Source organism: Pituophis catenifer, unplaced genomic scaffold, assembly GCF_029215685.1.
Source record: "Pituophis catenifer annectens isolate HBS135680 unplaced genomic scaffold, rPitCat1.0.hap2 SCAF_14, whole genome shotgun sequence".
Taxonomy (NCBI): Eukaryota; Metazoa; Chordata; class Lepidosauria; order Squamata; family Colubridae; genus Pituophis; species Pituophis catenifer.
Genome location: NW_027256894.1, coordinates 11872466 through 11885365, shown reverse-complemented (window position 1 = coordinate 11885365; position 12900 = coordinate 11872466). Strand labels below are relative to the sequence as shown.

Below are 12900 nucleotides of genomic sequence, written 5' to 3'. Positions count from 1 at the left end.
GGCATTAAGTTTTAACTAATGAGTTAGTTATAACTAACTTGAATGAGAATCTGTTTATCTGTTTATCCAATCTTGAAATACTTGAAATATTGAACCTGCTTTTCAATGAGGGAATTGTTCCACAATTCATTCATTCATTCATTCATTCATTCATTCATTCATTCATTCATTCATTCATTTCTCTCCCTCTCTCTCTCCCCTTCCCCCCTCTCTCAGTGGTTCTGGAATTTCTTCCTTAATAGAAAAGAAAGAATATATATGTGTTTGTGAATGAGAGGAAGAAAAGGGGATGTATGTAGAACAACAACCATGAAAAACACAAGAGGAGGAAAAACATGGGAAATTAAAAGGAAGAAAAAGTGCACAAACATACAACTCTCATCTATTAACCAAAAAAAGAAGAAGTGTTAGAAAAGAAGAAATAGAGAAAAGTGGAATCAACAGAGATCTCTGTATGAAGAAGCTACCATTTCATACTTAAGGCTCATCAAATGATCACCCTAGCAATCCCGGGTTATTAGGAGAAATATTAATATTTGTTTGTCAAATCCGTTTCCATTCTCCTTGAACTTTTTAGAAGCTTAGGCTATGAAGAACCAAAAAAGCCCAGCCTATCTCGTTTTTGTAGTTATAATAAAACTGACTCAACCTTAGCCTGAAACTTTCACATTCCTCTAGTATAAGGAGCTACCTTATAAAAGACAACTGGACAGGGTATTTATTAGTTGAGAGCTGGCAAACTATCAATTCCTTTCTCAAACTGATCAATTTTAAATACACAGCCCTTCAGAATGGAATATATTTTAGATTATTCTGAGGCATATCTTTCCGGTGTAGAGTGATCTAATAACTTCCTGAGGGGAAAATATATAATTGTTTTATAATTTAAATCCTATCTTAGCCCAAGCCTGTTATCTCCAAAGGACATAAATCTCTATGTTGCTAGGTTTTTGTAGTAAGAATGTTTCAGTTAGATGTCACAATTTTCTCATTCAAGGAATGAGAATATTCATGGAATGGGGGGGGGGCACAATATTTCAACCTGCTCAACTAAATCCTGAGAATTTCTTAACCATACTAAAATATTCGCCAATAAATAACCCAGATATGAGATACGAAATTCAACCTGTAGAAGAGCAGACAGAGCTGAAGGGTGGAGTTAAGCAAGTCATCAGTTTAGAACCCTTGTGTTCCCACAAGCACTCCAAGGCCAATCCCTGCTGAATTCAGTTGACTCTTATCTGGTGCCAATTTATTGTTGAACTTTAATTGACCAGGTTCTTGTATATAGGCTTGAATATGTCTTCTATGCTGCAACCTTATGAATGGTCCTGATTCCTTGCACTTGACACAACCATAAGTAAAATGCTTGGGAAGAAGGTGAAATAGTTAATGAAATTCCATCCTGAATGCAAACTCTATTAAGGTTCCACAAAATCAGGGATTAATAAGGAGCTGACCTCAGCAACAGGATATAACCATGGAGCTGTCGTGGCGGCAGTATGGAAATTGTCTAGCCATATTCCTGTGATTCTTCAAAGTATCTCCCAACCAGTGGTGAAATCTAAACCGGTTTGCTACCGGTTCGCTGGCCGCACATGCGCAGTTTGCAACAAATGTGTGTTGCATGCGTATGCACAATACACACCTAAAGGAGGCTTAGGAAGGTTAGTAGAACAGCGAGAGGGGAGGAAATCACTTGTGGTGCACGATCTTGGGAACCTTTCAAAAAACTTTTTAAAAGCATTTTTTTACTACCGGTTCAGGTGAATAGGTACTAAAAATGCTTTAAAAAAAGTAAAAAAAAAAAAGAGGTTCCGACGATCACAGCTGTGCTGCATTTTTTACTACCCGAACCGGTAGTAAAAAAATGCTTTAAAAGTAAAAAAAAAAAAGTTGTGACGATAACGTGTCACTCAGCTGATCATCAGAATTTTTTTTAAACATTTTTTTACTACCGGTTCAGCAAACCGGTAGCATTTTTTACTACCAGTTTGGGCGAACCAGCCCGAACCGGTAGCATTTAACCCCTTCTCCCAACCCAATATTAATAAATTTTAACCTTGCTTAACTTTCTGAGATCCACCAAGATTATTTCAAGATCATTTCAAGATCAGTTAGGATCAGTTGGATGATCTCAAATGTTTCACAGCTGTTTTAGTTCATTGTATGGGATTTGTCAGTAGTGTCTATAATTGAGTTAAAAATTTCAGTGTTCAATTCTGCCTTGAAATTTCTCAAAAATATTTAGAAGAAATGAAAATGTCTGACTACACCTATAAGTATGTCACTTTTTGGTCTTATAATTTAAGAATGAAGACAATTCATTATAAATGCTTTTCATATCTAATGGACCCCTCAAAGAATATTTAAAAAATGGACATTGGATTTTTGTGAGGGCTCTCTCTCTCTCTCTCTCTCTCTCTCTCTCTCTCTCTCTCTCTCTCTCTCTCTCTCACACACACACACACACACACACACACACACACATTCTGCCATTAAACTGAAGCACAAAAATCCATCTTGCAGTCCAATCAATAATATCCACAGTTAAACTGATAAACTAAGTTTGTGTGTGCATGGATACAAACTACAGTACATCAATGGATACTTGGTCCCATCTCTATATACTGTATTTCACCTGGAATGCTGAAAGCATCCAATTTCACCCATGAAATGAAGAATCTTCTTGGACATCAACTAGGAAAAATTAGTCTTGGGGACCTTATATATTTACCCCTTTACCTTAATGTCTCTCTGTATCTCCAGTGTTTGGCAGCCAAGTGCTGGAAACAGATTGCACTGGCAGCAACTCGTTGCCCCTTTTAGTTAATCTACTGCATTCTCTCTCTCTCTTTTTTCTTCTTCTGTCTCTTTCACATACATACATCTCTATCTTCACTACATTTATTTACCACAATTTATAGCCTGCCTTGTTCCCAAATCTCTGGGCAGCCTAATTAAAAGAATTATAGTAAAAAAAGTAACATAAATAAACATTAAAATGTAATTAGTCATGAAACAACATTAAAACATCATCATTAAAGAAAAACAATTTGGGGATAAAGCATTGCAGGCTGCAGTTCTACATTCCAAATGCTATAATCAAGAGCCAGTCTTTGTGGCTTTCTGAAATTGCAGGTGTGCGAGGTGTCTACAAATTTTGGAGGTTGGGGTGTTCTCTTTCCAGACCCAGCTGAAGTGGACCTTATCAGCGCTTTTGGCTCTTTGCCAAGGGATGAACAAGATAATACACTACACGTTAGAAAATTCAGGAGAAAACTATTGGACACAAGGGTTGCAACTGAGCCACCAATTAATCTTGTTTCAGCAACTCCTGACCCTGCCTCTCCTCAATAGATAATGGAATGGGTGAACATCCTTCTCCAATCCATAAGATAAAGGTAAAGGTTCCCCTTGCATATATGTGCTAGTTGTTCCCGACTCTAGGGGGCGGTGCTCATCTCCATTTCAAAGCCAAAGAGCCAGCGCTGTCCGAAGACGTCTCCGTGGTCATGTGGCTGGGATGACTCAACGCCAAAGGCGCATGGAACACTGTGACCTTCCCACCAAAGGTGGCCCCTATTTTTCTACTTGCATTTTTTACGAGCTTTCGAACTGCTAGGTTGGCAGAAGCTGGGACAAGTAACGGGAGCTCACCCCATTACACCGCACTATGGATTTGAACCGCTGAACTGCTGACCTTTTGGTCGTCAAGCTCAGCATCTTAGCCACTGAGCCACCATGTCCCCTCTCTAATCCATAGCTCCCCATATTCTTATGAGCCATTGGGATGTTCCAAAGAACAGGACACTTAACCCAAATCACTTGCTCCCGAATTTATCTCTTTTAATTTTTTTGCAGCAAATGCAAAATGGTATGTGAGAATGACATCAGGAAGAGCTGCAGAGACAATGGTCAGACAAGTGGCAGCTGAATCCGCAGATGGAATGGGTGGGTACCAAATGTCTCAGAAGGAACCCTCCCTAGGAAGAGATGTATTTTCAGATTTGCAAAAATGTCTTAATGTAACTTTAGAATAAAGTAGGACCTAGTACTTTATGGTGTCCTTTCTGTTTGGACTACCTTACAAGGTTGATAGAAGGTGAACCTCACAATATCTATTCGTCTGCCAATTGAACAGAAAGGGTAGATCCCTTCCAGAAAATATGACTAACTCAATTATCCTGGATCTAAGCCATTTGGGCTTAGGCTAACTAATATCTTAAAAATTACCCACAAATAATAGCCAGTGCACCATCCCAATAAAGGTGTTACTTTGCTCCATGGCACTTACCAGTTAGCCTGCAAGCTCCTGCATTTTGTGCCAATAATCTTCAAGGGCAGCATTTACAGTAGCCTAGATGAGACATAAAGGATGTGGTGGCTCAGTGGCAAAGACACTGAGCTTGTCGATCGAAAGGTCGGCAGTTCAGCGGTTCGAATCCCTAGTGCCGCATAATGGGGTGAGTTCCTGTTACTTGTCCCAGCTTCTGCCAACCTAGCAGTTCGAAAGCACGTAAAAAAAAATGCAAGTAGATAAAAAGGAACCATCTTTGGTGGGAAGGTAACAGTGTTCCGTGCGCTTTTAGCGTTTAGTCATGCCAGCCACATGACCACGGAACGTCTTCGGAGAGCACTGGCTCTTTGGCTTTGAAACAGAGATGAGTCAGGAACAACTAGCACATATGTGCAAGGGGAACCTTTACCTTTACCTTTAGACGAGACATCATGAGGACATGAATTACCATCCCTAAGGCTTTCCACCTCGAGTAGGACTTCAACTGAGGCACTAGGCACAACAAGGTAAGATTCACGTATTGTTATGGTAGTAGTTGTAAGTCCAGAAGAACCTTTTGGTCATGGACCTGGTCCTCCAAGGAACAAGATCCACTCCAGATCAAGAGAAGAGGTCACCAGAGAATTCAAAGGTGTCTAGGTAAACAGTGATCCTGTCTTGCTGAGCTTCAGTTTCACTTTTTTTATGTTGTATCTAGTTTCTGGATGCCTCTATGCAATTAGAGAAAATATTCACTGCATGTTTTGCAAGCTTGAGGTAGCAATCACTGAATAAACAAATAAATAACATACCGTTTGGGAGATAATATGGAGAGTGCTGAACTATGCAACATCTCATGTTGAAGTAACCAGATTTCTTTCTTATTAATAATAACTGGAACGTCCCACTTGGGAAGTAAGAAAAGAATACCAGGAAAGTTGCATTCCTTCCATCCATGGCCCAGTGGTCATCCCCAAGAGTGACTAATGCAGTTTCAGTTCAGTTTTAGTTTGCCAGGGATTCAACTGGTCAGTTTTTTTCAAGGATCTTCTGCAGAAGAACCTTCTCTTGAGCATCAGTACTAATAATTTACCTAGTTTGGTAATGAAACATCTGCAAACAAGCAACCAAGCTCAGAGAACACCAAGGACTCCAAGGTTCAACCCTAGCTACACATATTTTTTTTTTATTGGAACAAGTCAACATGTTTTTTTTTTCCTACCAGCTCCAGAATGGAAGCAATGCATGTTATTATGTCCCTAAGGAAGTGCCCCAAGTTTTAACTGAGAAGCTCTTTAGAATACTAGACTTCTTACCTTATGCATTATGTAGAAGATCTATAGGACAACATTGGAAAGAATTATTACATTTGTGTTGCATCTATGAATTTCCAGCAAGCATGGAAGAGCTCAGAAGGGAAATATTTTTATTTATTTATTTTATTTTTATTTTATTTATTTGTTAAATACGTATAAGATAACAGATATAAGTATAAACCAGTGGTGGCATTCAATTTTTTTTACCACCAGTTCTGTGGGCGTGGCTTGGTGGGCATGGCAGGGGGAGGATACTGCAAAATGCCCATTCCCACCCAACTCTGGGACAAGCCAGAGGTGGTATTTGCCGGTTCTCCGAACTACTCAAAATTTCCGCTACCGATTCTCCAGAACCTATCAGAACCTGCTGGATTTCATCCCTGGTATAAACATGATTATGAATACAGGATAAGGATATGAATAAATGGGGATAGTAGGACAGAGATGGTAGGCATGTTTGTGCACTTATGCACGCTCCTTACAGACCTCTTAGGAATGGGGTGAGGTCAACAGTAGACAGTTGAAGGTTAAAGTTTTGGGGGTTTGGGGAAGAAACCACAAAGTCAGGTAGTGCATTCCAGGCATTGACCACTCTGTTGCTGAAGTTGTATTTTCTGCAATCAAGTTTGGAACGGTTTACCTTGAGTATGTATCGATTGTGTGCTCGTGTATTATTGCGGTTGAATCTGAAGTAGTCATTGACAGGTAAGGACATTGTAGCAGATAATTTTGTGTACTACTCTTAGGTCAGATTGAAGACAGTGTAGTTCTAAATTGTGTAAGCCCAAGATTTCAAGCTTGGTGGCATAAAGTATTCTGTTGTGAACAGAGGGGTGGAGGACTATAATAAAATAATAGGTGGTGGTTGTTGTTTGAGTTAGTACATCAAAAAATGACTTGGGAACTCATAGCACTAATTCACCAATGCAGTTCTCAAGGTCATATTAAAAATATGGATACCTTCTCCCTCTCTCTCCCTCTCTCTCTCTTTCCCCTCTCATCCTCTCCCCATCCTTTTCTTCTTCCTCTCTTTTTCTCTTTTCCCTTCTTAATTATTTATTTTGTGCTTCAAACTTACTCAAAGCTCTGCAAGGCATAAAAGGAAACAGCTTTCAGCTGCAAAAAGGTTATTGCTTCCCACATACCTAGCCAGCCACAGGATGGCTAATATATTAAGAAGAGCAAGGAGGCAGAGATTTTGGGTCACAGCAGGCAGCAGCCATTGAGTCCTGGCCTTATTAACATGGGAAAAGAAATAGATTTAGCGTGGGTCACTCTTAATAAAAGGAATCCAAACAGCAAAGGTTGGAAGTTCATGCATCTCCTTCAAAGAAGAATGGCCCAACGACACAAAGTCTGACAGCAGTCAGGAAGGAGGAAAAGTTTAGAAAAATGAGGGATCGCCTGCTGGGGGTTCGCAGGGGTTTGGGAAAACATCTAGATAAGATTCTGTGCGGTTCGGAGAACCCCCAAATCTCACTCCTGGCTGGCCTTGCCCACCCCACCCCCCCTCCGAGTCCCCACACGGTCTGTTTTAGATGCAGGGCGCACACAGAGGCTTGAGGAGGGTGAAAAATGGACCTACTGGAAGTTTGGGAAGGCCTCCAGAGGGCCTCCAAAGCCTGGGGAGGCCATTTTTGCCCTCCCAGAAGCTTGAGGAAAGCCTCTGGAGCAGGGGTGGGTTCTACTTACCTTTACTACCAGTTCGCAATGGGATCACGCGTGCATGAGTGAAGCGAGCATGTGCGCCTTGCTTCTGCACATGCGCAGATCGCCGATGATGACATCCAGGGCAGTGGGCGGGACCTCCCACCAGTTTTACTACCGATTCTTGCGAACCGGCCCAAATCAGGGGCAACCCACCACTGCTCTGGAGCCCAGGGAGGGTAAAAACGCCCCCCCCCATGGTGTAGGAGGCCGACTAGGCCATGCCCACCATGGCCACACCCACCCAGCAACCGGGCAGAGAACCCCTTGCTAAAATTTTTGAAGCCCACCCCTGAGAAAAGCTGAGGTAAAATTGAATGGCAATGTTGAACTGTGAGATATCTTTGGAAGCCCTGCTTCACTGAAAAGAAAGGTGAGGAGAATGTAAAATAGTACGGCCATGCATTTTCAACATTTCAACCTTGTGTCAAACAATTGAAAACATAGCAAGCAAAGCCATTTTTGACTTAGGGTGGATTTTAGCCTTCCAAGGCGACTATTTACTCCCAGATCTCTGCAGCTTGCAGATGTAAAGGCTTCAGAATTTGTCTAAGATCAGAAAAGGCTGCCCCTTGAAAACAATTTCAATTATGGTTCAGGAAAATCATACTGTTTCTCAGCATCTGATCATACGTCAGATAGACTAGGCATTCCTGAGTTGACTTCATGGCACAAAGTACCGTGTGATGGTCCATGCAGTTATAATGGCCTACAATTGCAAGCTGCAGTCATCCAATCCTAAATGGACCCTTCAGAAACCAACCTGTGGAATTTCTAGGAATAAACATCCATTCACTAAGTTTATTTTCCACCCTCCTTTCATTATGGGACTTGGCACTGTTCATGAAGTCTCCAGGTATCCTGCCTTTGAGGCATGAATGAGGAAAGATCTGCTTAGCTTCAAGAAATCAGGGGTTAGAGAACTTGCGACTCTGTAGGTGCGGGAAACTATGGCCCTTCAGCATCTCTCTTCAGCGGTGTTGCTGGAAATTGTCATTCGAGAATAAGAAGGAGAAGGAGATGGGTTTGTATGCACAGAGATGAGATGGTACACCCAATAGATATAGACGGAAAAGGTCACTAACATTTTAGCTGCTTTTCATGCTGGTTCTGCAAACTCTTGGCACATAAATTCCAGAGATGATGCTTAAGGGAATGCAGTCCTTAACAGGAAAAAAAAGGGGGGAGGGGGAGAGAGTGGGGGAGGAAGTTCCTTATCCTTCAGACAGCCATTTCCAGATAGAACAGGCTAAAGGGATTAATGCTCTAATCCCCTTTGAATTTCAGTTTAGGTGAAATATGATGATATTTCTTTAAACATTGTTTTGGGCTGTGCCACTTATACCTTAATGTGCGCCACAAACAGAAAACTTGGTAAGCAGGAAAATCCTTCATGGAACACAAAGAAAAGGAGGGAAGAGGGAGAGAGGGAGGGATAAAAGCAAGCAAAGAAACTTCTCTCTTCAACGGCTGGTGCTCAGCACCAAATTCCATTTTAACCCTAACCGTTTCCAGCAGGTGCAATCTCAGCCACTCAGGGATCACAGAGACCAGGACAAAATCTATCTATACTTCCAATCAAACACTTCTAAATTCCCTTTAGATGCCTAAGAGCAGAAGCATTTGGTAACTATGGGACCTTCAGGGCTGAGAAACAACCAGATAGATGACTATTGAGTCAAAGTAATATACAAAAGTATGAAGGCTATTGCTTAATGCGTTGTAAGCCGCCCTGAGTCTCCGGAGAAGGGTGGCATATAAATCAAATTTAAAAAAAAAGTGAAAAAAGGAAAAGGGTCAAGATTCAGATTTGTGGAGGGATGTATCTGTAGGTCAGGTTTCCTACACACAGCCTGATGCAGAATTTTGTTACACATATGGCTTGTTAATACTCTGCAATAAATACACTTGTTGTATCTGCTTAAGGTCTGCTCTAAATTATATTCAAAGTCAGGTGTGTGTGACAAGGGGCTGACAAAAGACGAATTCTACCTCACCTTGTAACATTATTATCCATCCTTCCCTTTTCAGACTCAGCCTTGGGATATTATAGGATAGTGATGGCGAATCTTTTTGGCACCACATGTGTGCATTGGCCATCTAGTCTTCAGGTTTCTGGCACTCTGGCAGTGTTGTGGCCTGCCAGCAGCCTGCGGACCTGGCAGCTAAGTCGGACAGCGATGAGGCTGAGGAAGAACTTGGGCCAGTCCTAGAGGCTGGGGAAGGCCCAGATGAGGGCTCTGAGTCGGAGGCAGAGATGGGGCCAGGGCCATCTGGGAGTGAGGTGTGGACTCCAGAACCTCCAGAGGCTGACAGAAGAGAGGCAGAGGAACAGGAGGAGCCTGTTCCTAGTGCACGCATGAGAAGGCAAGAGCAGCTAAAGCAAAAAGGACAACTTGGGAGTAAGGCCAAGAGATGATTGGCTCCTCCCATAAGGCTTAAAAGACCAGCAACAGCTCTTGGGCTCTTTGTCGGAAAACAACGTTGATAGATTTGTTTCTTGTCTTGCTGCATTTATTTCCTGTCGGTATCTCCTGCTTCTGAATTTTTGCCAAGAGGAGCCTTTGGCAGGTTGCCAAAGTAGACCAAGGTTGGTGATAAGGCTGAAGAATTGTGTTTTGAAGAATTTGTTTTGAATTAGTTTGGACTACACTGAGAATGAGTTCTCAGCTGTTCTAATAAAATCTGTTCGTTTAGAACTGATTGAGTCTGATAATACCTACTTGGACCTAGGTCACAACAGTTGTATGTGAAGACCATGCATGCCAGAAACCAGAAAAGCAACTGGTGACAGTGCACTTGCCCACAGAGAGGGCTCTACGTGCCACCTTTGGCACACGTGCCTCAGGTTTGCCACCACTATTATAGGAAAAGGACAGGGAGAGTTTGGGGGCAGAGTCAAGAGAGGAATCAGCCTGGCATCAGTGCATTCCCACCAATGTTCTAAGTCCAACTCCTCTTGAATTCCATTAACTCTTATCTAGCACCAATTCAGTGCTGACCTTAGTTGATTAGATTCTTGTGTATTGGCATGAGCGCTAAATCATCTTAACTGGAACTCAACATGTGGTCCTGATTCTTTGCGCCTGACAGATACATCTTGCAAATCCTGAGAGAATACCATGAAACACCAGAATAATACAATGGAAGTGAGAGATTCACCTTAAAGAAGAACATCATGAATCTTAATGGGAGAGTTTGTGTATTTTCTGAACCAACTGGAGACGTTGAGCGGTGAAGTTCTTTACAGAAAAGAAAAGGCAAGGAAAAAGCCGGGAAAGTTGAAATGTATATTTTACCTCAAACATCTATGAAAACCAAAAGACAAAGATAAGTATGCTAGTTGTCCACAGCCAGGACTTTGTCTAGCCTTACCAGAAAATGGCAGTGATGGAATTGGGAACCAAAGTATTTGTTTTATCATGGAGCCATCTGCTGTAAAGAAGACACATGACTAAGAATCTGTTTCCCTTCCTTCCACTCCTCATAAAAATAAAAAAACCCTCTTTGCAAAATACTCTGTTGACACTTCCCCCCCTTCCAGCTGTTTAGCATTATTGTCCCATTAGCTGTTGGCAAAATTTGCAACTGGCCAAGGAAGAACATACCTCCAAGTGGGGCAAAGGCAGGCCAAACTGGTAAGAAATGATTTAAAGCTTTTGACCTATCCTTGAGAAGTCTTCCTGCTGCAAGAATCACATCTTGCCAAAACTTTCTGATCTTGGCAAAGGACATTTTGAAGGTATTTAACACAGAGGCAGGGGTGAAATCCAGCAGGTTCTGACAGGTTCTGGGGAACCAGTAGCGGAAATTTTGAGCAGTTCGGAGAACCGGCAAATACCACCCAAGTGGCTGGCCCCAGAGTGGGGAAGGAATGGAGATTTTGCAGTATCCTTCCCCCAGGAGTGGGGAGGGAATAGAGATTTTGCAGTATCCTTCAGGAGTGGGGAGGGAATGGAGATTTTGTAGTATCCTTCCCCCAGGAGTGGGGAGGGAATGGGGATTTTGCGGTATCCTTCCCCCTGGAGTGGGGAGGGAATGGGGATTTTGCAGTATCCTTCTCCCAGGAGTGGGGAGGGAATGGGGATATTGCGGTTCTTCAGAACTGGGAGAAAAAAAGGACCCATCCACCTCTGCTTTGGACTCTGCTTTTGATTTCATTCCTTTCAACCCCTTAAGGGAGATTCTTGGATTTCTCTATCCATGTCCAAAAAATCTGCTTCTTGATCAGAGCAGCTATCGGTGTTATAATCCACTTCATCCCCACAGGGAAGTTCATCATCGGTCTCCAGGCTGCAGTTGTTGCTTCTGCCAGAGATTCACACACGCACACAGATAGAAAGAAAACAGAAGATTGAATTGGATGGAAGCAAAAAGAGGTAGAGTCTCATCTTGAAAAGCATCCAAGCACATATTGCAAATTCTAGGCTCAGTGGATAAGGAGAAGATTAGTATAATGAAGTAAAAGACAGCAAAAGTCAGTCCTAGTTTTACTTTTTAAAGTCGGATACATGCACACAACACAGAGATATATACACATAACACACACACACAAATACACACACACACACTGTCCCAAGAACTAATGACCTACTTCTAGTGCAACCAGATCTGATGTTAAGGAATATTGTGAGAAGTTTATACAATTTTTTTTTTAAAAAAGCCTTCTCCTGGCAAAGAACAAAGCAACCCCTCAAAACCTCCTGTTTGCTCTCTCCTTCTCAAAATGTTTTGAGAATATATTTTGAATTTTTTTTTATTTTTTTTTAAAAAAGCTTGTTTTCTTATCGGAAGTAGCAGAATTGCTAGGTTTCCGTTGTTGCTATCTCTTTTCTTCCCTTGGAAGCCTCTTGGACTGTCCACAATCATCATAACATCTTCCCTTAGGAAGGCAGGACATTCATGGAGTCCTCAGGTTTATTTTTATTTATTTATTTTGTCAAGCGTATATAAGATTACAGATAAAAGTATCAAAATGATTGTGAATACATGAAATGTGTAAACATGATTATGAAGACATGAGATGGTTACGAATAAATGGGGACATTAGGAAAGGGATGGTAGGCACGCTGGTGCACTTATGCACACCCCTTACAGATCTCTTAGAATAGAGTGAGATCAACAGTAGACAGTCTAAGGTTAAAGTTTTGGAGGTTTGGGGATGAAACCACAGAGTCAAGGTAGTGCATTCCAGGCATTGACCACTCTATTACTGAAGTCGTATTTTCTGCAATCGAGTTTGGAGCGGTTTATCATGAGTTTGTATCTATAGTGTGCTCTTGTATTATCTTGGTTGAAGCTGAAATAGTCATTGACAGGTAGGACATTGTAGCAGATAATTTTACTATACTTAGGTGAGACCAAAGGCAGCGTAGTTCTAAGTTGTCTAGGTTACGTTAAGTTGCTGGAGAGAGGACTATGCAGTGAAAACAGGACATCTACATACCCATCCTTTGGTGAACTCCAGAGGTGGGTTTCAGCAGGTTCTGACCAATTCGGGAGAACCGGTAGCGGAAATTTTGAGTAGTTCGGAGAACCAATAAGTACTACCTCTGGCTTGCCCCATCCCCATCTATTCTCTGCCTCCCGAGTCCCAGA

At 41.9% G+C, this 12900-nt stretch overlaps 1 protein-coding gene across 2 annotated transcripts in view; it reads right to left on the bottom strand.

Moving 5' to 3' along the window:
- AGBL1 (AGBL carboxypeptidase 1) overlaps positions 1–12900 on the bottom strand; it is a 680934-nt gene that overhangs the window by 223273 nt on the left and 444761 nt on the right. The window contains exon 23 of one of the 2 annotated variants that reach the window (XM_070953407.1): positions 11162–11610. The exons of the other annotated variant lie outside the window; for it this stretch is intronic. Coding sequence (XP_070809508.1) covers positions 11469–11610 — 142 coding nt within the window. The 3' untranslated portion in view covers positions 11162–11468. Of the gene's footprint in view, positions 1–11161; positions 11611–12900 lie in introns of those variants that run through there. 2 annotated transcript variants of the gene reach the window in all.